Source organism: Protopterus annectens, chromosome 12.part0, assembly GCF_019279795.1.
Source record: "Protopterus annectens isolate FY-2018-M chromosome 12.part0, PAN1.0, whole genome shotgun sequence".
Classification (NCBI taxonomy): domain Eukaryota; kingdom Metazoa; phylum Chordata; order Ceratodontiformes; family Protopteridae; genus Protopterus; species Protopterus annectens.
In genome coordinates this window covers 657625121-657649658 of record NC_056746.1, presented here as the reverse complement: position 1 = coordinate 657649658, position 24538 = coordinate 657625121, and the positions used below count along the sequence as shown (strand labels likewise).

The window sequence follows — 24538 nt, the reverse complement described above, 5'->3', positions numbered from 1 at the left end:
GACCCCATGTGCAAAATGGGAAAAGGGGGTTGTGGATGGATGGATGGATCCTTTGTTCCATATAACTTTCTTTTTATTACCCTTTTGTTCTATTGCCATAATTGAGTTTTCTTCTAAATGACTATAAACACTGTCAATGTCAATTTCAGTGTATACTGTAGTTTCAGAAGGCAAGTTACTGATTTATAATTTTTAGGGTAGCTTGCAGGTTCACTCTTAAGTAGGAGCATTGTTTTTCCTGTTTGCCAGGTTGGTGTCTGTTTGAGGTGCGCATATAAATAGTTCATAGTCATGGCTAAATCCTTGTGCAAAGATGCTAATACTTTTAGCCAGAAGTTAGATACTGCGTCTGGGCCTGGGATTTTCCAATGTGAGGCTTTTCGTAACTTTGTTTCAGTCTCTCTGGCTGTTACTTCATCCCATTTCATATCCTGTACATTTGAACTTCTTATTCTTTCTTTTATGTTTTCTATTAATTTAACATTTTTGTTCTGTTCCACCGGATCTTCATAAATCTTCTCCAAAATGTATCCGTTTCTTTTTTTGTTTTGTTTTTGTGGTCTTTCAGTTCCTTTTACCTTGTTTCCCAGGTCTCTATAAAACTTTTGTGAGTCATCAATAATTGCTTATTTAGTTCTTTTCCTTTATAGTTATCTGTGTATCTTCTAAGTTTTTCTGCCTGTGCTGTTATTTTTAGTTTATTATTTGCGATAATGCATGATAAACCCTGATCCGTTATAATACTGCACATTGCTTTTATCATGTCTTTCTGAGTATTTTTGTTTCCTCTTCTATACTCTTCTAACAGTGACACTTCTTGTCTTAATTCTCTTATAGTTTTATCTGTTTGATACTTCCATGATGGCACTTGATTTCTCCCCATCCTTTCCTTTACTACCCTGTATTGTTGTGGTAGGAGTTTATCTGTTATTAATGTGGCTGCACAGTAATGTATCCTATTTATGTCTGTTATACTGCATGAATCTGTATGGACAGTCCTAATTACTTTGTTCATTTGACTCCATATGAGAAAAGAGTATATATATACTATGTATATATAGACTCCTTATGAGAAATATTCAATGGTACTTAAGTTGGTCCAGCACCTGCACCCCTTAGAGTTGCAAGGATCAGTGCTAGAATTTGGGAAATGAGAGTTAGTGTTGGAGGGATCAGATGTCTCTCAATCCAGGCCTACCATTTTCCCTTTAGACCCCAGTTCATTCAGTCCAGATGGACTTGTCAGATATTGCAATTGTAACAGTGCCCAGGGGAGTTCAAGTGCAAGGCAAATGGGATCCTTCAAATACTACAAAGCAGATAAATGTCAAAAAAGAAGTGATTCAGGCCTTAACATTTCGTCTCCACTTGTGGTCTCCAGTCCCCTTTTAGTGGTCACAGACAACACTGCAGTCATGCAGTACCTGAACAAACAAGGGCTACAAAGTCATGCCCTGTTTATTGGTAGGCAGTGATGCTTCAAGTTTCATACACCATGTCAGAGCAAAACATCGTGACAGATTGTGGCAGACAGACTAAGCAGATCCTAGATGGACCCTCATGTGAGGAAACTCAGGACAGAGCTCTTCCAGGACTTGGTCAAGATATGAAGAACACCGCTAATAGATCTGCTTACCTTCTTTCAAAACAGGCAGTTGGAAAAATTCTGTTCTAGACATCCTTGCATGTTTGGAGGACAGACACATTTTTGTTCCCTTGAACGGGCATATTCTTTAATGCATTTCTACCCTCTCCACTGATACATGAGGTAGTTCTAAAGATTCAGAAAGAATTTCCAAAGATTAGTGTGGTTGACCCCCTTTTAAATGAGGCAGAGTTGGTTTTCCCTTGTAATGGAATTGGCCAAGGGGAATTACTACAAGCTTCCTCACACTCAGGATTGCTCACACAGTGTCAGAGGTCACTGGTGTACCCTCAGCTTAGAGCATTTGCAACTGACAGCATGGATGATTCTATCTTGATACCGTTTAGGCACTTGTTCCATAAAGAAGTGCAGCAGATATTGAAGGAGGCAAGAAAACCTGTAACTAGAAAATCTTATGTTTACAAATGGAAGAGGTTTTCTTTGTGGTGCCTAACTGATAACAGAGGGCTTGGTATGATGTCTGCCCCTCTGTTTTGAAATGTTTTTTTGAGATACTTAATGATGGCTTATCTTGTGTATCTGTCAAAGTTCATTTTGCAGCCGTCTCAGCTTCTCTGCCAGTGGATCCCTCTCTTTTGTCTCTTCTTCTTGGGATCTCAACTTAGTTCTTGAAAAATTTACCTTATTTCCTTTTGAACCGGCCTTTCAAGCTTATTTAAAGTTCATAATTTGAAAACTGGTTTTGCTTATTGCTCTGACATCTGCAAGGTGAGTCTCTGTGCTGCAAGCTCTCATGGTGGGCCAACCTTTTCTGATTTTCTACAGTGACAGGGTTGTTTTATGTACTAATCCATCTTTCATGCCAAAAGTCATTTCTGAATTTACCCTGAATCAAGCCATCAGTCTCCCATGTTTCTTTCCGAAACCTAAAAGCAAGGGAGAGAAGAGTTTGCATACCTTGAATATATACAGGCAGCTCAGGTACTACCTTGAAAGAACTAATCCCTTCAAAGGGGTTAAGCAGCTGTATATTTCCTATTCTGGGGCTATGAAGATGCATTCTGTTTCTAAGCCAGCAATTGCTAATGTTAGGCCTCTGCTATTATTTTTTGTTACTCCCACTGTGATAAATGTATTTCAGACAAGGTTAAGCCTCATTCCACCAGAGCCTTATCTTTGGTGGCATATTGGAAAGGAATCGACTCTGGAAGCAATCTTATCCTCTGTTCATACCTTTGCAAAGCTGTACAAACTGGATTCTTTCTCAAGTTCCGGAGCAGTCTTTGTGAGAACCATTCTCCAGGGGCTCCTGGATCTTTATCCTTCCTCCTCCCGGTTAGGATAACTTTTGGGAATCTACCCTTATGTCACTGAAGCAGTGTGAATGATGAACATAGTACAGTTGCATAAGTCCTACTTACCTGTAACTCTAGATGTTTGAATTTCACACTGCCTCCTTTATTTTATATATGGTTCGAGTGTATCCAACCATTTTGCACTGTTGGTGTTTTTTGGCTGTGAATTGGGTTGGTTTCAGCAATTCTTGCTTCTGGTCCTTGTTGGTTCTTCCTTCGTAGCACTAAAAGCCTGAAAAACTGACTTCTGTGATGAGGGTTAGGCATTCTGTGATGAAAGGTGCTTAGCCATTTCCCAGTCTCAAGGAGTCAGAGGAAGAAAGCTCGGGAAAGCTGCCCGTGTGGGTTTGTGCAGATACAAAACCCATATGCCACTGAGGCAGTGTGAAATTGAGACATCTACTGTTACAAATAAGTAGGATTTATGCAGCTGTACTTTGTTTACCATTCTCATAAGAAATCTTTATTAATGTGTGATTTTAATGTCTTAACCCAGTGTTGGGTGTTGAGATGTTCATCGTGTTACCCTGCTGCAGTCATCACACTTGGGTTATCCTGCCATCAGGCGGTCCCGCAGTCCGCCGGAATTCCAAAGTCTTGGTCCGGCGTCGGTTGCTGTCACTTCTTCCCTGACGTCAGTGCGCCAGGTGTATATATAATGCATCCGACGCCATTTTCTTCAGTCTTTCTTGCCGCATGGTGCCCGAAGCAGAAGCAGTTCGCAAGTGCCGGTCGGCCGACCCCTGAGATTTTCGAAGTCGAATTTCAGATCCGAAGTCTTCAATAAAGCTAAGTACCCCGTTGGGGAAACTTTTCTTGCCTCAGACCAATGTCAGAAAAAGTTAACAATTGTATTTCTTGTGGGAAGCAAATACCTCATAAGGATTTTCATTCTTACTGCATACCTTGCCTAGGCCCAGACCACGACATCACTAGTTGTCGTTTTTGTGCTAGGTTTAATAAGAGTACTATAAAAAGACGCTATGATTTCGCACGACACTACTTTGGTAGAAAATTTAACTACACTATGCCGTCGGAGCAACCGACTACCGGCGTGCACAAAAATGGCAAGGATAAGGACAGGCAGCCTAGACCCAAGCCAGACTCTGAGACCTCGGCTGGTCCAGTCTCCGGTTCACCGGGCTTCAGTGAGGCTCCGACGCAGCCCCTGACTACCACAGATCTGGAACCCGAGACCGCTTCGGAACTTTTGGCGGAAAATACTAGGCCAACGCAGCCATTTTGTTTAGCCCCTACCGACGACACTGCTGAAAAAGATGTCGGTCCTGCAGAAACACCTTCGGTTTCTGAAGGCGTCTTCAGACGGACGACGCTTACCATAAAAACGTATCCTAAGACTAAGACTCCTATTAAACCTAAAAAGACTGCACTTCAGTCCCCTGTTCAAGGGCCCATGCCTAAGAAACAGATGCTCAAAATGGCTGAAGATTTGATCTCTTTAATCAGGGGTTCCCAACCCCCTCCCGACAAAAGGCCTAGACAAGAGGAAGATTATGCCTCCTCTGAACAAGTGTCTTTTTCCTCAGGCTCCTCTGAGGACCAAGATTATTCCTTCTCCCCTTATGAAGATTCTGATGCAGAGGATTCTATTCCCTCAGCTTCTCCTCCTGAAAACTACTCTTTTGGGGAAACGTTACACACTATGAAGAATCATTTTCACTGGGAAGTTCAGAACTACTCTGACTCAAAGAAAAGGCTCAGAGAGTTTCTTTTACTCCCCCAGCACAGACCACTTGCCATCCCCCCAGATTTGGACATTGTGGATGATGTCTACTTAGAATCCAGTTTGAACCCAGATTCTCTGCCTCCGGCTCCGGCCAAACCTGACAGATACTATAGAGTGCCTGATTCCCACAAATTTCTTTATAAAAGTCCTGTTGCTGATCCAGAGACTATCTCCCAGGGTCCCAAAGGGGCTAAGGCTTCTATGGCAAAAAATCCTGTACCCTCTGAAAGGGACTCCAGAGCACTAGACAGGTGGGGGAAAAAGGTTTACACCTCAGCCACTTTAGCTATGAGGACACTAAACTGCCAGTTTCACATGCTAAAATATCAGCAGTTTCTAATGTCTCAGTTAAAACAAAAAATGAGCACACTCCCTCAACAGTCTGAATTGAAAGAAATGCAGGATCTGTTGCATGCAACTGAACAGGTGGGCAAACATACTTTACAATGTGGGTTTGATTCTTTGGAGGCTTCCTGCAGAGCAGCTGTCACTGGGTCTGTTATACGTAGGCATGCTTGGTTAAAGGAACAAACTCTGCCTGATCATGTTATAGCAAAGCTTCTAGATGCTCCCTTACAGCAGGATGTTCTTTTTGGAGTTAAAGCAGAAGAAGTCTTAAAGAAAATGGAGGATAAGGCAAAATCTATGCAAACAGTCAAAGATTTCCTACAGGTACAGCCCCCTTGCTTCAGCAGAAATTGGCCAACAAAAAATTGGTCCTTTCCAGCCACTGACAGACCACAGAGGGGTAAATACAGATGTTCAAGAGGCAGAGGACAACCACAAGCCCAGTACAAATCTCGACAATGGGACACTGCCGCACAGAAGGGAGGAGGAAACAGGTCCCAAACTACCAGAAGGCAAACTCAATGAATTGCACCTCATCTGGCCAAGCAACACTCTCTTGGCAGCCCCCTTGGGAGGAAAACTCGCACTTTTTACAGACAACTGGCACATTGTCACAAAGGACAAATGGGTCCTAGACATAGTTTCACAAGGATACAGATTCCATTTTCACACCTTGCCAATGAAAAGAGGAATGCCAAACCTGCCACAAAATCAATGGGCAGAGGTGCAAAGACAAATTACAGCTCTCATGGACATGAAAGCCATTCAACTGGTACCTACTTGAGAGCAAGGCCAAGGATTTTACTCAAGACTCTTTCTAGTTCCCAGAAAGGACAATGCCTGGAGACCAATTCTGTATCTTTCAATTCTAAACACCTTCTTACAAGTACCCAAATTCAAGATGCTAACACTACAGCAGCTTCTTCCCATGTTGGGCAAGCAAGCATGGTTAGTAACGTTGGACCTCAAGGAGGCATACCTGCATGTCCCTATCAGACAAAGTTGCAGAAGATACCTCCGTTTCATTGCAGGTTCAACCCATTACCAATTCTCTGCACTGCCCTTTGGCTTATCTACTGCACCCAGGGTCGTCACAAAATGCCTGGCACCAGTAATTGCATACTGCAGACAAAGAGGAATTCAAATATACCCATACCTGGACAACTGCCTCATCCAAGCAGAAAACAAGGACATCCTCTTACAACATCTGGCTTTTGTAAAACATCTTCTATGTTGCCTGGGGTACACAGTAAACGAAAAGAAATCAAAACTAGTACCCTCACAAAATATGACATTCCTGGGTGCCAGCTTGAATACAACGGCCCAGAAGGCTTATCTGATGCCAGACAAACAACTACAACTGATTCAATATTTCAAAAGAATGGCAACAAAGACCCAACTACCTGCAAGAAAAATTCTGCAGGCCTTGGGCTTCATGGCATCTTGCATACTAATAATACCATTTGCAAAGCTGCATATGAGGAAATTACAGTGGTACCTAAAAAGCGTATGGTCTCAACACAGCCACAGCTTGGACACAATTATATCTCTCATTCCCTGCCTACAACAGGAGTTTCTATGGTGGTCACTGGCATGTCACCTCAACAAGGGTCAGCCTTTCACCTTGCCCCCAGCCAGGCAAACTATGACAACAGATGCATCGGACTATGCCTGGGGGGCACACATGGCAGGACAGTGCGTTCAAAGCATATGGACTGCAGATCAAAGGAATCTGCACATCAATCAAAAAGAGATGCTAGCTGTACATAATGCTCTGACAGCCTTCAAGAATCTATTACATCCAGGACAATTTACAATAAGGACGGACAACACCACAGTAATGTGGTACATAAACAAACAAGGGGGTACACACTCCTACCCTCTATGCAGGCAAACAATGACCTTGTGAAACACAGCTCTGGCTTACAAGTTCAGTTACAAGCTCAATTCCTGCCAGGAAAAAAGAACACATTGGCAGACGACCACAGCAGAAACATCATGGATCCCCACGAGTGGAAACTGGATCCACAAGTATTTGCAATGATAACTCAAAAATCGGGCCTTCCAGACATAGACCTGTTTGCCAGTCCTCAAAACTATCAACTAACAAAATTTTGTACAAGGACACTTCACCATCAAACTTAGAAAGTGGACGCACTCTCATTCAGTTGGAAAAACCTGACAGTATATGCCTTCCCTCTATTGTCTCTCCTCACAAAGGTGCTTCTGAAAGTCAGAAAGGAGAGACCACGACTGATACTCATAGCCCCAGACTGGCCACACCAGCACTGGTATCCACTATTGAGGAATATGGCCCAGGGCCCACCTTGGATTTTACCACAAATTGCCCATTTGCTCACACAGCAAAACAATCGGATTCTTCATAGCCAGCTAAAAACCTTAAATCTGGCTGGATGGCAAATCACCTAAACATCCAGCCAACTCCTCTTTCCCAAGCAGTTATGGATGTTATTCTGGAAGCCAGGAGGCCCAGCACCAGGAAGGCCTATTCGGACAAATGGAAAAGGTTTTGTGCCTGGAACCAAGCTAAAGGCCAAAACACACTTCAGCCTCACATGCCTCAGATTCTACAGTATTTAACTGAGATGTTGCACAAAGGACTTCATTTTTCTTCCATTAAAATCCATGCATCAGCTATTTCAGCCCACTACAACATGGAACCACCCTTATTTTTGCATCCACTTCTAAGGCAGTTCCTCAGAGGGGCAAAAAACATTAGGCCCCCCAGGAGATCACCTACACCAACATGGGACCTAAATTTTGTTCTGGAAAAACTTACGCTACCTCCCTTTGAACCAGCTTTCTCTGCAGATCTACAGTTCCTATCATGGAAGACTGCCCTGCTGCTAGCAATAACTTCAGCTAGAAGAGTCTCAGAGCTGCAGGCACTAATGGCAGTAGAACCTTTCCTCATTTTCCATCAAGACAGAGTTTCTCTATGAACTAATCCTTCCTTCATGCCTAAGATGGTTTCCAGTGTGTCTTTAAATCAAACCATTCACTTATCCACCTTCTTCCCAAACCCACAGAACAAATGAAAAAGACTCCTGCATTCCTTGGACATTCACAGGCAACTTCGTTACTACTTGGATAAAACTAAGGCTTTCAGAAAATCTGACCAGCTCTTTGTATCCTATGATACAGCTTCACAAGGGAAGGCTTTATCAAAACAAACCATTTCCAAATAGATAGGACATTGCATTCATTTTTGCTATACCCATCATGGAAAACCAGTTCCTGCTACCATTAGGCCTCACTATACCAAGGCAACAGCTACATCTACAGCCTTCCTCAGGGGGGTTGCAGCCAAGGAGATTTTGGAAGCTGCAACTTGGAGTTTAGTACACACCTTTACCAAACACTATCACTTACCACTTTACTCTAAGACTAGGGCTGGCTTCGCCACTGCAGTTATGCAGGGCCTTCTAGCCTCCTCTAACCCTCTATAACTCCTCCACCCATCCATAGCTTTGGGATTCTACCCAAGTGTGATGACCGCACCAGGGTAACACGATGAACATAGTACAGTTTTGTACCTACCATGTAGATGTTCGAGTGTTCACCCTGCTGCAGTCCAGGTTACCCTCCCTCCATCCCCTCTGATCTAACTGGCTAAATCTCTACAATACCTTTCTGATGTATTTGCTTATAGCTGGAGGGATTTTGTGTTTGTGCAGAAAATTACTTAATTTGGTACTAATTACCGAACACCTTTTTGGGGGCACCTGACATCTGGGGCAAGAAAAACTGAAGAAAATGGCGTTGGATGCATTATATATACCCCTGGTGCACTGACGTCAGGGAATAAGCAACAGCAACCGACGCCGGACCAAGACTTTGGAATTCCGACCGACTGCGGGACCGCCTGACGGCAGGATAACCCAAGTGTGATGACTGCAGCAGGGTGAACACTCGAACATCTACATTTATGGTAGGTACAAAACTGTACTTTCTACTGCATGACAAATTTCCATGCTATACACTAGTAACAAAACACATTTAAACAGTGTCACCATTTTCTTCTCTGAGCTGGCTTCTTTACAATGTTACAGACATGTTTTGTTATTTTTTTCCAGGTTAACAATGTTTCCTTGAGTTGAGACTCTGCCAGCCTTTGGGAAATAAGAAGTTATGTACTCACCATAATGTTCCATCTGAGTAGGTAGCTTCATTTGTCTGCAACCTGTGGGTCTTGGATCCGATATCGGATCCGAGCCGGCAACTTGTTTCAAGCTAATGGATCCGAGCTCCTAGCTCCTCCCCTCACCCATAATCCCCTGCTAACCCTCCATGACCTCAGATTGAGATTGCCCCTCAATATATACCCAAAAACAGGTATCCAACTAAAATAGATCCGAAGAAGGCCAGGGGAAAGGAGGGGGGGATGGTTGCAGACAAATGAAGCTACAGATGGAACATTATGGTGAGTACATAACTTCTTAATCTGAAGTAGGGAGTTCATTTGTCAGCAACCTGTGGGACAGAGTCCCCAGCTACCTGAACCTTGGGTGGCCATCATGGAAGGATATTGCGAAGCACCGCAGAGCCAAAGGATGCTCTCCCTCTAGAAATCACGTCCAGTTTGTAGTGGTTAATAAAGGTATGAGATGAAGCCCAAGTGGCTGCCGAACAAATATCATCCAATGGAACTCTAGACTTGAAGGCCGCAGAAGTAGAGATGGAACGAGTGGAATGTGCACAAACTCCTTCCGGTGCGGGTCTCCCAGAGGCTTGGTACGCCAATAGGATACATTGAGAAATCCAGCGTGATAGAGATACTTTTGATATTGCTTTCCCCAAATTAAATTTGGCAAAGGAAACGAACAGCTGGTCGGATTGTCTATGTCCAGCTGTTCTATGAGTATAAAAGCGAAGCTGCCTTTGAACATCTAATGAGTGCAGCTTGTACTCTCCTTTATTCTGATATTTAGGGAAGAAAAACGGTAAATTTATGGATTGATTTATGTTGGTTTCTGATGCTATCTTGGGAAGAAAAGAGGGATTGATCCTGAGGTACACTCTGTCTGGGTGAAAGATCAAATAAGGAGGCTTCACAGAGAGAGCTTGAAGCTCCGAAACTCTTTTTGCTGAAGTGATGGCTACAAGGAATGCTGTTTTCCAGGACAAGAATTTGAGATCTACTGAAGCAGCGGGTTCAAAAGGTGGAGCAGTCAAGGCTTGAAGAACTAGTGAAAGATCCCACGGTGGTACGGCTTCTTTTATAGGGTGTCTAAGCAAGAAGGTGCCCTTGAGAAAGGTTTTACACAACTTGGCCGACATCAAAGGCCCTGTATCATGTCCCACATGGTAATGTGAGATGGCTGCCAATTGCACTTTGACAGTTGAACAACTAGCGCCTTCCTGAAAAAGTTCAGTTAGGAAGTCTAATATGGACGGAAGAGGAGCCATAAAGGGATCTAGATCATGATGCTCCACCCAGATGGAGAAACGTTTCCATTTACTGCGGTACACTTTCCTGGTGGAGGGCTTATGCGCTGCCACAAGGATGGCTTTGACTGGTGAAGAGATACCGGGAGTCCTAACTAGGAGTGGAACTTGAGCAACCAAGCTGTCAGTTTCAGATTGTCCAGGTTTGGGGTCGGTAAGTTCGACGGATGGGAGATTAGATCCGGACTGGGATCCAGAATCCAAGGAGGATTCACTAGGTGAGACCACAGGTAAGGGAACCAAATTTGCCGAGGCCAGAATGGGGCAATGAGGTTCATCCTGCTCCCCAACCGTGAGGCTTTCTATAAGAGTTGCAGCATCAGGGGTAGAGGAAGATGGGCATAAAGTAGACCGGGTGGCCAAGCATGCACCAGAGTGTCTCTAGGAGTTTCCCCTGGAGGGGGAATCAAAGCGAAGAAATTGCCGCATTTGGTGTTTGAGGGAGACGCAAAAAGATCGCAGCAGGGTTGCCCCCATATTGCGAATATCTGCTTCGCTACTAGAGGATTGAGAGACCACTCATACGGGGTAAGAAGGGTGCGACTGAGTTTGTCCGCTAGGATGTTGGTCCGTCCTGGAATGTGCGTTGCAATCAGAAAGCGGTTGGTGGAGATCGCCCATTCCACACTCTCATGGCTTCGCGGCATAGAGGGTAAGATCTGGTTCCCCCCTGTTTGTTGATGTACCAGACAACCGACATGTTGTCCGACTGAATTGCAATCGTTCCTATGGGGAGGAGATTCTGAAGTGCTTGCAACGCGAACAGCACCTCTCTCATCTCCAGAACGTTGATATGCAGGGAGGTCTCTGTGTCATTCCACGTGCCTTGGACCGTCCTGCCTGAATAATGCCCCCCCCACCCGAGGCGGGAGGCGTCCGTGGTCACCATGGCGAGAGGGGGAGAGGTGCAGAAGGGACGGCCCATATGGAGGTCCGGAGCTTGGAGCCACCATAATAGAGCCCTCCTGCAAGCCTTGCTGATAGCAATGGGGTGGTGAAGAGGAAGGGATAGAAAGGACCATTGCACTAGAAGTGTCCAATGCAGTACCCGCATGTTCAGACGGGTGCATGGAAGGAGCGTAATCGCTGCCGCCATGGAGCCTAGTGCCCTCAGGACCAATTCCGCTGATGAAGTCTCTGATTGGAGGATAGCCCGCACATGGAGTTGCAAATTCCGGATTTTCTCAGAAGTTAGAAAGGCTCGTAGCTCTCTGGTGTCTATTCTGGCTCCTATGAATTCTATGACTTGTGTCAGGGCCAGAAGGGATTTGTCGGCATTTATGGTGATGCCTAACTGTGGGGCTAGGCGGAGAAAGAAATTTGTGGCTGAGCAAAGTAGATGCCTTGTTGGGGCGGTCAGGAGCCAGTCATCCAGGTACGGAAAGACCTGTATTCCCTGGAGTCTCAGGTGGGCCGCAATCACTGCTAATACCTTGGTGAACACCCTGGGGGCTGTGGTGAGGCCAAAGGGAAGGACCCTGAACTGGTAGTGACTGGCTCCCAGCCGGAAGTGGAGGAACCTCCTCGATCGTCGGTCCATTAGAATGTGGTAGTATGCATCCTTGAGGTCTATAGAGCATATCCAATTGTTCTCCCTTAGAAGGGGGAGAATAGATTGAAGAGTGACCATTCGGAATTTTTCCTTGGTTACTGACAGGTTCAAGCGGGAAAGGTCTAGAATCGGTCTCAAGTCCCCTGTCTTTTTTGGCACCAAGAAGAACCTGGAGTAGAACCCTAATCTGAGCTGGTCTTGGGGGACGGGCTGGATGGCTCTTTTTCTTAGCAGCTGCTGAATTTCTGCGGCTGCGGACTCCCTCTGATCGGGTGGTACATCGGGGAGGTTCTTGAATTTGGGGACATGGAGTAATGGTATTTTGTACCCCCTGGATATAATGCAAAGCACCCAGCGGTCTGTCGTGATGGACTCCCATGCCGCTAGGTGCTCTGAGAAGCACCCCCCGACTGCCTCCAGAGTGGAGCAGCCGGGCAACCCTTCAGGGCTGCTGCGTGGGCCATTCAGAGAAAGGTTCTCTGGACCCAAAGTTTCTCGGAGCCCCTCTGCCCCTGGGGCGGCGTCCTCCCTGTCCTCCTCTGCCACGGAAGGACTGGTTGTCCGGAGCGGGTTGGGAATGTTGCGATTTCTGGAACCACATCTTCTTCTGACCCTTTTGGTTCTTTGAAAAGGACCGCTGGGGAGCAGAGAAGCGGACTCCGACGGCAGACAACGTCTTCCCGTCTTTCTCGCTCTGGACAAGTGTCTCGCGAACCGTTTTGCCAAATAGGGCAGAACCATCGAAAGGGGCATTCGCAAAAGACTTTTTAAAAGGCTCCACAAAGTCACAATGACAGAGCCAGGCCTAACGTCTCATGACTAGGCCTGCTTTGCTAGCCCTAGCGGCTCCCTCTGTGGCGTGGGACAATAGCCGCATAGAGGTATTTGAAATTGATCTCAGAGTGGCCATTCGGGTGGAGTACAATTGCTTGTCCTCCGCCGACATGGACTCAGGAGGGGAGGCAGCGTATTCTTTGATAAGATCCCGCTGCATCATGATGACATGTGCTATATAGTTCAGAGACCTTACCGAGAAGGTCGCTGAACTAAAAACTCGCTTCCCTAAGCGGTCCATCGAGTGGGACTCCTTGCTCGGTGGATGGACTGAGGGGCTCTCTTGAGCCAGTTCCCTCTTCGTGGCTGCCACCATCAACATGGCATCTACGGGGGGGGCCCTTACTCCAATGCGATCGGTCTGAGAGGGGCTAAGTATTCTGTCTGGGCATTTTGGTATTGGCTCCACGGTGTCTGGATCCTTCCACGCCCTGGTGGTAATGAGGTCCACCAAGGGGTCGGCCAGAGGGGACACCCAAGAGGTAGACGGGCCTGCTTCGAATGCCTCCAGAAACACGGACTCATCGGAGGAAGACTTGGGGGCAGACCACCCACCTCTGATTCTCAGCATCTCCATGATGTCTCCAAAGGAGACATCCTCAGGGGGTGATCTTGGGGAGCCTTCCCCTTCCTCCAAGTCCGTGTCCTCAGTTAAGGACTCATGGGAGTCCACGTGCCTCCTCTTGCACTTATGCTTGCGGGGCACTTCCTCGGGGGGGCTGTCCGAGGAGGCCTCGCCAGCAACATCCTGTTCCAATGGAACCATCTGGGACATTGAAGCAGGCTGTCCCTTTGGCCGGGTGATGGAAGCCTGGCCCAGCAGAGAGGGAGTGCAGGGAGCAGCCGAGACAAGGACCGGGGGTCCGGATGCTCTCAACAGAGCCCTCTCCACAACATCGAAAGCCGAGGGGGAACCACTCTCTCTTGGATCCGAAAGTCGGCTCCCACTCGGATCCGATGAAGGGATTGGAACCGGCGCCGAGACCATTGGATCCGAAGGACCAGTGCGCTCCGACCTGGACAGAGCCGAAGGCACACTGAATCCCTCGGATCCAAAGCTCAGGCCACGGCTCCGAGAGGTCGGATCCGACAGGCTCGAGGGCAGGGTCGGATCCGAAGTACCAAGTACTGTCGGCGCCGACCCACCCCCGGCTCCAACGCTTCTCGGCTCCGAATGCTCCGAACCCGGATAGCGGGTCGGAGAAGGAGCAATAGGATGGAAAAAAGGTCTGGGGAGGCAAGAGCACTCCCATTTGCAGCTGGGCCTGGATGAACCTTCGCATCATCCGGTCCAAGTCTGCATCGGACATACTAAAGGTCGATCTCGAAGAGGTCACCGAGGCAGGCCTGGAATGCCGCCTCGATGACCTCGATGGAGATTGGGCCTCCTCCTCCTCGGGCCCTGGGGAGAAACAAGGGGATCGGAGCCGAGGAGGAGGAGATCTAGAAGCAGTGGAGGGAGATGCCCGCTTAGCTGGCGGGGCCAAAACGGAGGTCTCGGCCTGACGCTTGTGGTGCTTCTCCCTTCATTTCTCCCTCCTGGCCTCCCTGTCCTCTGACACTTTAGCGGGAGTTTGAGTCCCGGACGGAGGAAGGGGGGCAGGAATGGCAGCAACCACAGCCTGTGGTGGAGACACGGGAGCAGCAGTGGCCGGAGCCGAGTCCGGGGGTAAAAGTCCCGCCAAGACCAGCTTTGACCTCCGCTCTTTCAGTGCCCTGGGGTTGAACGCTGCACAAATGGTACAGCCTGAGGTGAGGTGTTCAACCCCAAGGCACCGAACGCACCGAGTGTGGCCATCAGCTGGGGAGAGCTTATGGCCACACTCGGTACATTTAGAAAAAATGGCTTTTGGGGCCTCAGCCATACTTAAAGAAAAAGTAATGTAACACACACACAGGCCCCAAAACACAACACACACTCTCTAACGACCAGCGAAGGGAGGGAATACTACTTAAAAGAAATTGTTTTTACTCTAAAGGGAACCTAACACTTATACACACAATATTTTTGTGAAAAAATAAGAAAGTTGACAGAAAAATATAAACTTAACTGCCAAGTACTAGACGAGCTCACAGGAATCCAGCTATCCACAAGCGCGGCAAACTAGATCTGAGGTCATGGAGGGTTAGCAGGGGATTATGGGTGAGGAGAGGAGCTAGGAGCTCGGATCCATTAGCTTGAAACAAGTTGCCGGCTCAGATCCGATATCGGATCCAAGACCCACAGGTTGCTGACAAATGAACTCCCTACTTCAGATTCATTATTTCATGACTCTGCTGTCTGAACTGTGTGCTTATGCAGTCTTTTGGCTCCTTTCAGCCAGAGGCTGACAGCTTCGGAATTATCCCAACAGAAGACCTTCAGGATGATCCTCAAACTTTAAGAATATCCTACACACCCATGTGAATACTGCATAGTCCCAGTTGATGGCCACACAATACATCACATCATTTGGATGCAGGAGGAACAATGGTTTGGCAAGCACTTCTTCCATAGGATACAATTCCCTCTATTCAGTTAGTTGTATCAATTTCCACAGAGCCAGTCTGTAATGGAAGATCTTTGTCTGAGGGTACTATGTCTAATGGCACCATCCTTTTTCATGGTTCCCAGTCCTTGCTTTCAAATGAAAGTATAACACTCGACAATTCAATTGGATCAGTTACCATACCCAGGATTTCCCAGAAATGCAAGGATCACCCCAGCTGGCAGATTCTCTAGTCTGTTTTGGAGCAGCCTACTTAAAGTCCTCACCCCATCTTTAATGGTCACCTCACATGCTTTAGCTCTAATATGGGAGGAGCATCGTCAAGAGTAGGCTGTGTGGGGGACATGGTCACAGTGAGAAACTTCATTGCACATTAGCATTCTGTAAAAAAGAACAGTCATTTGACCTTTCAGGAATTTCAAAACTGGCTTCCATCAGGTTCTTTTGACTTCCACTCCTTGGCTATATGACTGAAGCTTGCTATATAAACAAGCAGGGCAGAACCCATTCTTAACCCCTTTACCCAGGAGGCCGTGTGTTTGTGTGTGTGTGTGTATGTGTGTTGGTAGGAATGAGTCTTTGTAACCAGTTTTATCTCATTGCAAGTATATTTTGGGTTAAGCCATTTTGTTAGAGGAACAGGCTTAGCCATTGCTTGCAGATGCCCCACGATTGATATCTCAGCCCATCTCTTCATTCATTGAAGAAAGTCTTGATGTGACATTTTTGCATCCCATCCACTATCAAATGCAAGAAACTCTTTTCCCTTATTCCCCATTTGGAAGGACATACTTCATGTTTATAATCACATATTTAACTAGGAAAGAAACTACTGTTGTCTCTCTTGAGTCACAAAGAAATCATATTTTCTCCCACCCTCTTGCTGTTGTGCTTTCTAAACTCAACCGTCTTTCTACTTTCCTGCCCCTTATGTTAATTTGACCTCATATTTCCTACCCGGTTTACAATCACAATCTCGAATGCCATTATGTAAACTGTAATTATCGGAAGGCAGTTTTCAAAGTTATCATAACAGAGATTTGAGATATGTTGAACCTGCAACAGTCAATGCTAGTGTGCATTCACTGTTGTGAGTTCAACATTTCGATTGTAGATCGTACTACAGTAGCGATCAGGAACTTTGCCCTTTTCCTCACAATAGTGCAATCTCAGAGTTGTAATATATAATTAGCAGGGGGTGTGGAGCCCCCCCCCTGCAAAACGAGAGTAGATAGTCACTGGAAGTCAAGGTACGTTTCGATAATGCCAATATCAAACTGTCAGTGTTTTCAAGATGTACCTGTGACTGTTCGATGTTGTCATTTTTGGCATTTTCATTTGCGCAAGTCATCACTTGTGGAATCATTGTCGACATTTTGATAGTAAATCTTCCTTCCTTCCTTCTCCTCTTTCATAGGCTATTGTATGCACAAAATTGTCATTTTCTTAAATCACTCCACTTCAGCTATTTAAATTTATTGTCCATCCCACTGTATTCCGTAGAGCCAAAATACAAAGTGCCCAACCCCTTCCAATCAAACTTGCTCTTTTAAAATTAGTGGCTCTCCTCTTAGATTGCTAAAGCTTACGTTACTCCCTCTTTCGTATCTAACTGCTTAGTGCACACCACAGCTCTTAGGATATTAACCCACTTTTTTCATCTTACCTTTTCTACAGCATCCAGTCCAAGTGGAGAGCCCACATTCTACCTCTCAGTAGTCTTCTTGGGATTAGTGCTTCTGTTTTGCTCTTGGTGAGAGAAGAAACATAGGGAAATTATTTTCTGGAGACTGCTGATCACCAGAAAGCCTGATAACTGCTTTATAGGTGCCAACTTGGAATTTCTGCTTATATTTTGCTCCTGCTGAGAGAAGGAGCAGAGTGCATTGATTCTTGACTGTTTCTGTTGGGGTAGTGAGTGTGTGTGTTGGACCTTCTTGATTGATCTGATTGCTGTTCAAGGCATCTACCAGGACAAGAATGCAACAAACCTACAGACCCATATATTATATGTGACAAGACTGTTGATCACCAAAGAACCTGTGGCCTGTGTCTCATCTTGGGATTGGTGATATTGTTTTGCTTCTGGTGAGAGAATAAGCAAAGGAGCATTGTATCCCAGCAGTGTGAAGCTGTGCTGAGACTAGCACTAGTAGTAGCCAGACAGTAGCCAGTCAGGCAAATCCCTTCTTATCATCATCTTTGACAAAGCTAATTCTTTCTTTTGAGTAAGTATTGCTTAATTAGCTGTTTTCTAAACTAACTTCAGAGTATCTTCCTAAATACTTCATCCATAAATCATCACAGTCCTTATTAGTTTCACCTCATGTTTTTGGTAGTGCCCTGTATACATGTAGACACATGGAGCTGCTTTTTGTCTGCAAAAACGCCCTTGAAATTTCACCAATTTCTAGTTGCACACAGGGCAACTGGCTTGCAGCGACAAGCACTGCCCCAAGAGTTGCAAACCAGATACTCCTGACATTTCTTTATATTCTCACTCAACCATCTCTAATCAATAAAAAAGGGCCTGTTGCCATGGATATGACCTTTTCCACTATCTCAGTTACCAGCTTGGTGGATATGGGTAATGGAGAAATTGACTCATGTTTACTGACAGTCAGCTAATTCTAAAACAATCTGATATCTTATGTAAGAGATGTATTTACACAGTGTCACTGCAGGAAAAGCTCTCATGCAAAAGTACTCCTAATGGCAATCAGGTTGTCTTTAGTACACACGCTGCACCCATCGCACACAGTTCAAAGCAGACACATAGACCCACATATGCTGAGGCAGTTAAAGGTAACCTTCCTAAACCCCCAAAACTTCCTACATGAAATACACATAGCAGCTCAGAATGCACTCTTTCCAAACAACACCCCCATCAACACATACAGCCACATCTCATGGAACATCTACTTCTAAGCCCATAAGGCAAGCTACCACACAATCCAACATTCTGGGCACTGGAGATTCCACTGAGAGAGACACTGACGTTTCTCTCGCCTAACTGAGTAAGAAGAAAGTCACAGTTAGTTACTTATCAGGGGCCAGGATCTGCCAAATTGCAAAGGCATTCTGGTCATTGAACCACATGTACCAGTATGACTCAGTCATAGTCCATGTGGGTGTAAATGACCTGAGTTGTACCTTCCTAGACTATATGAAGAGAGACATCATAAAGGTCTTAAAATATGTGTATCAGGCTGGTATCAGCCTAGCATTGAGCAGCATTTTACCTTCTCCAAGAATGATGCCACAATACAAACAGAAGATGACTGACTTTGATAATTGGCTTTGTTTCTGGTGTCATTCTATAGGGGGGAGGGGGAAGTGCAGTATTTGTCAGCATGGAAGGAGATGGTAAACAAACCACACTGCTTTGCCAGGGATGGTCTGCACCTCTCCACTCTAGGCTTTCATATATTAGCTAAAATATTTTCTTCCTCTGTAGTGCCTTTTTTAAATTCCAAACTGAAAGTGCTTCCAACATAGGAAATAAAAGCAAAGAAAATCTAAAGGTGCTGCTTCTCAAAGACAGGCGTTTAAAGAAGAAACTCCACTCCATATAAGCTCTCCTCATCCTAGAGAATGCTGACATCTGTGTGGTCACTGAGAAATGGTTTTAAAGCCACAGAGAGTACACAAGCAGTACAAGGCTATGCCTTCCAGACATTTAGACCAGCTGCTACACAGAGACTAAAGGTGGAGGTGTCTCAGTTTACACCAAAAATAAATATACATCAAGTCTGGTCAAACAGGACAATGCATTTGAGCTTTTCCACATTCAAATCACCTTAGGCAAAATCCCATACCACTTCTTGCAAGCTATAGGTCCCCCATTCCATCCATAGCATGTATTTAAACTTATTGGAAACCTCACCATCCAGCCTAGTACCATATTCATGAGCAACTTTAATTACCACTCTATTAGCTGGGAATCATATATGACACCAAACATACAGGCACAGAGATTCCTGTATTTTGTAAACACAAACTGCTTGGACCAGATTGTCAGTACACCAATCTGGGGTGCAAACATACTGCGTCTGGTCCTCACTAATATGGGAGAGTGCTGCACACCCCTTGTGTAATGTCTTCTCTGTTAAGGTCAGACCACAAAGTGATCTCCTTTAAAGTAAAAATAGTAATTCCTGTATACAAAGGCGGGTCATCTGCAGACACTATAAAATACAAACCCATAAGTCTCCCTAGTCTCATATGCAAATCACTGAAAGAGTTTTCATGGAAATGATCAGTAATGACATAGGAAACCTCCAGACAATGGACCCAACCCAGTTTGTTTTTTTTGTTCAGGGTAAGTCATGTCTACTCATCCTGGTGGGCTTCTTGAGAAGGTCACCAAAGCAATGGATGTGGGAAGAAATAGCCAGGGAATTGTTATGGCTAACCTTATATAGGCCCTAGGGCCGATAGCCTAGTACCAACGTATGAACACTGCCTACTTTGACCTGGCCAAGGCATTTGACACAGTACCCCACTCGGGCATTGTTGACAAACTTAGAAAGTTAGGTATAAACCATTATTTCTCTCAGCAGACAGCCAGCTGGCTCACAGACAGGACCCAGGAAGTTAGAACTGGGGAATCCCTCTCTACAAAGAGGCCAGTGGAGGCCCTCAGGGATCAGTCCTGAAACTGCTCCTTTTTGGCATTTGCTTCTCTGAAATCAAGGCCAATGTCAGTGGCCTCTGGCTGACTAAATTTGCAGCTGATTGCAAATTAGGTGCAGTCATAGAATCCTCCACAGACCCAAATGCCCTCCAGGAAGGGCTGTGGCTGACACAGACAAATAACTGGTGTCAGAGCCATGGGCTAAAATTAAATGCCAAGAAATGCATAATAGTATCCTTCAGGTAGTCCTGTACCCCTGATAACTATCATGTTGACAACACACCCCTTAGAGATGACCCAGTAGTCAGGGACTGGGGAGAGACCTAGATTGTAATCTAGCCTTTGACCATCACATGCCTACAGTAGTGAGAAATTCATTCTTCGTTGTGCAACTTATAAATAAAGGTATGGCATCTAGGTTTAAGGAAGCCATTGTTCCACTGTGTTTGGTATTTATCAGCCCTGTCATTGAGTACAGTGCCCCCTTTGGTATGTGCCTAACCAGGCACATCCAACAATTGGAATGTCCCCAGAGATTCCTTATTAGAAGAATACAGGACTTAAGTAACATGTCCTGTGCAGACCACCTCAAGGCCCTATCCTTGTATTCTGTCTCCTAAAGGCTGTTGAGGGGTGATCTATGCCCGGCATACAAAGTGCTGTCAAATCCCTCCCTGTTGGACCTCCTGCATATCTGCAGTACAAACTGCACTATAATTACCCATTCTAAAGACTTTAACCTTGTCTGCGATATAAATAGGACCTGCTGGAGAGACAGGTATGTATCCCAGGGATTACACCTTCTCGGTAACAGACTTCCCATCCATGTGAAGCAGAGTTTCTCCCTACCCCACTTCAAGTGTAACTTGGACAAATGGATGGGGAACAGGAAATTCATCCCTGGTTTTGTCTCCTGTCTCTAATTAAATGGTTCATCTGTCAGGATCCTGCTTGTAAATGTTTCATCTCCCAAGCTCCTGCCTACACTTATCAAGGGTATGAGAACTTGTCAGAGATTTGAAATGCATGTCTAGGCTTAAAAAGGCCACTGGTGGTCATTAGCCTAGTAATCACCAATGAACCTATGAAGACAGCTGCATACAGAAGCTTGAATCTCACACCTGCCCCTCAACATTCCTTGATTACTGGGATGAATTTGCTTCTCTTCTGCCTGGTGTACAGTGAATAACCATTTTCTTCAAACATTCTGCTGTCTCCAATTTTTAATACTTTGCCCTTCTTTCACAATATTGTCAGGATCAACTCTTTCTGTTGGTACGATTGCATCTTTACTAATCTAGGTCTTGACTGCTTTCTTGTGGCCAGGTTTGGAGCACACTCTCAATGCACCCTTTCAATTACCAAATTCTGCTGTGGAACACCTTTCCAGTTGCTTATTTGTGCTTTCATAAAATTAATACAGCCTGTTCCTTCCAATTTCTCTGATAGAACAGAAAATCTCAGTTTTGGTCTTTGTGCTCTCTCTGGTATTTGGTCCTGTAGGTAATGAGGATGGTACTCCATTCCCAGATGTGCAAGTTGTGTAATTAGTATAACAGTACATCTGGATTGGCAGTTTCTCCCTTATTACTGTTCCCTGTATTTTTCATTAGTCTGGACCTGGCTGACTTGAACATGAGTTTTTCAGAAGTTATATCATTGGTTAAGATGGTTATTTGCAGTTGCTCTTTTAGGCTCTTTTCACACTCAGACTTCCAATATCTGGTGAAAGATATTCTTTACTAGTGCATTCTGGGTAAACTAAGAGGGGTTAGATAGCCTAGAAAAATTCTCAGTGCTGATCTGAGTTTTAGAGGATAGAACTGCCGACAGATCTGTCATTATGGCAAATGTCCTTTTTTTTCATAGTTAATTTCATTATTTTTAGATTAGAAATAACATTTTATATTATTTCCTTTGACTAACAACTTATTTCTTATTTGAATTGTATTGAATTTTAGTGAGTGAAGTAAAACATTAATGAATGAAAATTTACATTTGTGAAAGTGCATAAACATGTATGAAATGTAACATTTATGTAAGCATGCCAATTACTTTCAGTAGATGTGTTGAGATTGTGTATGTGACACATTTATAATGCATTACCACAATCTTAAAAGCCATATGATGTTAATAATTAAATGGAATTATGTACCTACAGTGTGGTTTACCGGCACTTTATATTGTAAACTATCAAAACGTTCTGATATTGTTATAATATAGTATGACTGTGGCAGTCACGGTAGCATTCAGTTTACATGAGAATGATTTATGAAGCATTATCTTATGAATGTATATATGGAAATAATATTCACTTTTTCATCAGTTTCATATAGTACCTTAAAACAGGAAAAATGATGTATTACTGCACATGGCTCATGAATATTTGCTTGAATTTAGTGCTGGAAATATAATTCCATTCTAGTGCAACTTAATCTTACAGTCTTGACTTTAATCTCTAGGAACTGGATCCAGTTACACTCCATAATCAAGCCTTGATGAACATGGACTCCAGACCAACAGAAGGATTTGAGAAATTACAGTTTCTGCTGCAGCAAAATTCATTTCCTCCTGAGACTTTTGGCAATCTATTGCTGCTGTATTGTAAATATGAGGTATGCATGGTTCATGTGACTGCTCTACTTCATTAGTAAATTAGGAATCCGAGAGTTTCTCTTCTGCCATACTCTAGTTACATTTTGTGTGTGAAGACATTCAGTGTGCAGCACTGTTTTAATGCCTTCATTAACGATCTTAGCAGCCATTATCAGGGATAAGTCATTGTGATCTGTGTGTTTTCTGTCTACATAGAATTGTGACAAAACTTTTACTAATGGCTGTTGATAGTTAAGTGCACTGTTTTCTTGCTGATGGCTCACTGTATCCACCTGTTAGTGTCTTGTTTGGCATCAACATCTTTGCACTGAAGAGTTTAAATAGTGATTTCTATCTGTATTCCAGTACAGATGGAGGTACTAGGAAGATGGCATATTTAAAAAACGTGACGCCCAGCATGTTCATGATGCTTCCTGCAGTGGTAATGTCTTTAGTAATCGGTAAAAGGAGAACTGAAAGTAAAATTCCTCTTGTTGAACCTGCAGTACTGCCAATTGTAAAGGCAGCAGGGTTGATGGAGGAACTGAAGAAAACTGTTACCAATGATGTCAGGGAATGTGTCTACAAGTAGTTTATAGTACATGATGAAAATGGGGCTAAGAGAAGTATCTGCACAGTTTTTTCATTCCATGTTAGTGTATCTAATCTCTCAGAAGGCAATTCTAATGGTGGTGTGTGACATACATTGCATGTGGGTGGTGAGTTAGACATGGTCAAAGTGAAGTGACTAGAAGAACGCCATCTCCTAATTCCAATTGTTATGCTTGTAATATTTTCCTGTTCTAGAAATAGCTTAAAAATCTGCTCTTCCTAATAGCTTAGAAGAGAAGAAGGTAAACATATTGACATCCGATGAGAAATGTTAATTGACTTCCCAGGAATACATCTTCATTTATGTTATTTATTTGTTAGAAAAAAATATAGCCTGCAGTATTTAGTGATCTGTTTGAATTGCTGAATATTGGTCATTCATTTCTCTCTCATTTTCTGTATGCACATCCTTAATGTGCTACCTGCACACACACACACACACACACACACACACACACACACACACACACACACACACACACACACACACGCACACAAGTACAGGAGTTTGGTGAAGTCAACATAAAAAAAAAATATAGGTATTGAGTTACTCTTGGGTCAATAAGTAATAAATTGAAGATTTTATTGTCTTTATAAACAAAAATGTACTAAATTATTCACAGGATGAGTTTTTTCCTGCACTTTATTGCAACAGTAAAATTGAGGGAAAATAGAGAGTGGCACATTTGCTTACACTGCTGCATGCATATAGTGACTTTATATGGCAGAACCTTCTTCTTACACTTCTTCTTCTTTCAGCTTTTCCCGGTTAGAGATTGCCACAGTGGATCATCTGTCTGCTCATGAATGGCAGTGGAGTTTGTACGGTGTCGAGTTGCCAGCCCGGTCCAACCTTCCACAGAAGACACACACACACACACACACACACACACACACACACACACACACACACACACACACACACACACACACACACACACACACACACACACACACACTCACACACTCACACCAAGGGCCAATTTAGAGTGTCCAATCCACCTAATGCATGTCTTTGGGATGTGGGAGGAAACTGGAGCACCCGGAGGAAACCCACGTGACCACAGGGAGGACATGCAGACTCCGCACAGAAAGCACCCCAGCCACGAATCGAACCGGAGAACCTCTTGCTGTGAGGTGGCAATGCTAACCACTGCACCACCGCGGCCGCCCCAAGAGTACATTAATATCTAGTTGTTCTAATTTATTGATCAGTGTTTTGTGCTTCTTCTTACACTTAAATACTAAAAAAAGGTTTAGTGTTAGTTTCAGGTCTATATTATAACAATGAAACA

General features: G+C 44.4%; 1 protein-coding gene across 2 annotated transcripts in view; it reads left to right on the top strand.

Moving 5' to 3' along the window:
* Nucleotides 1-24538, top strand: part of LOC122816772 (tetratricopeptide repeat protein 30A) — a 2782581-nt gene that overhangs the window by 1138937 nt on the left and 1619106 nt on the right. For both annotated transcript variants that reach the window (XM_044089788.1, XM_044089789.1), the window contains exon 9: nucleotides 22499-22651. In XM_044089788.1, the coding sequence (XP_043945723.1) occupies nucleotides 22499-22651 (153 nt within the window). The remainder of the gene's footprint in view (nucleotides 1-22498; nucleotides 22652-24538) is intronic.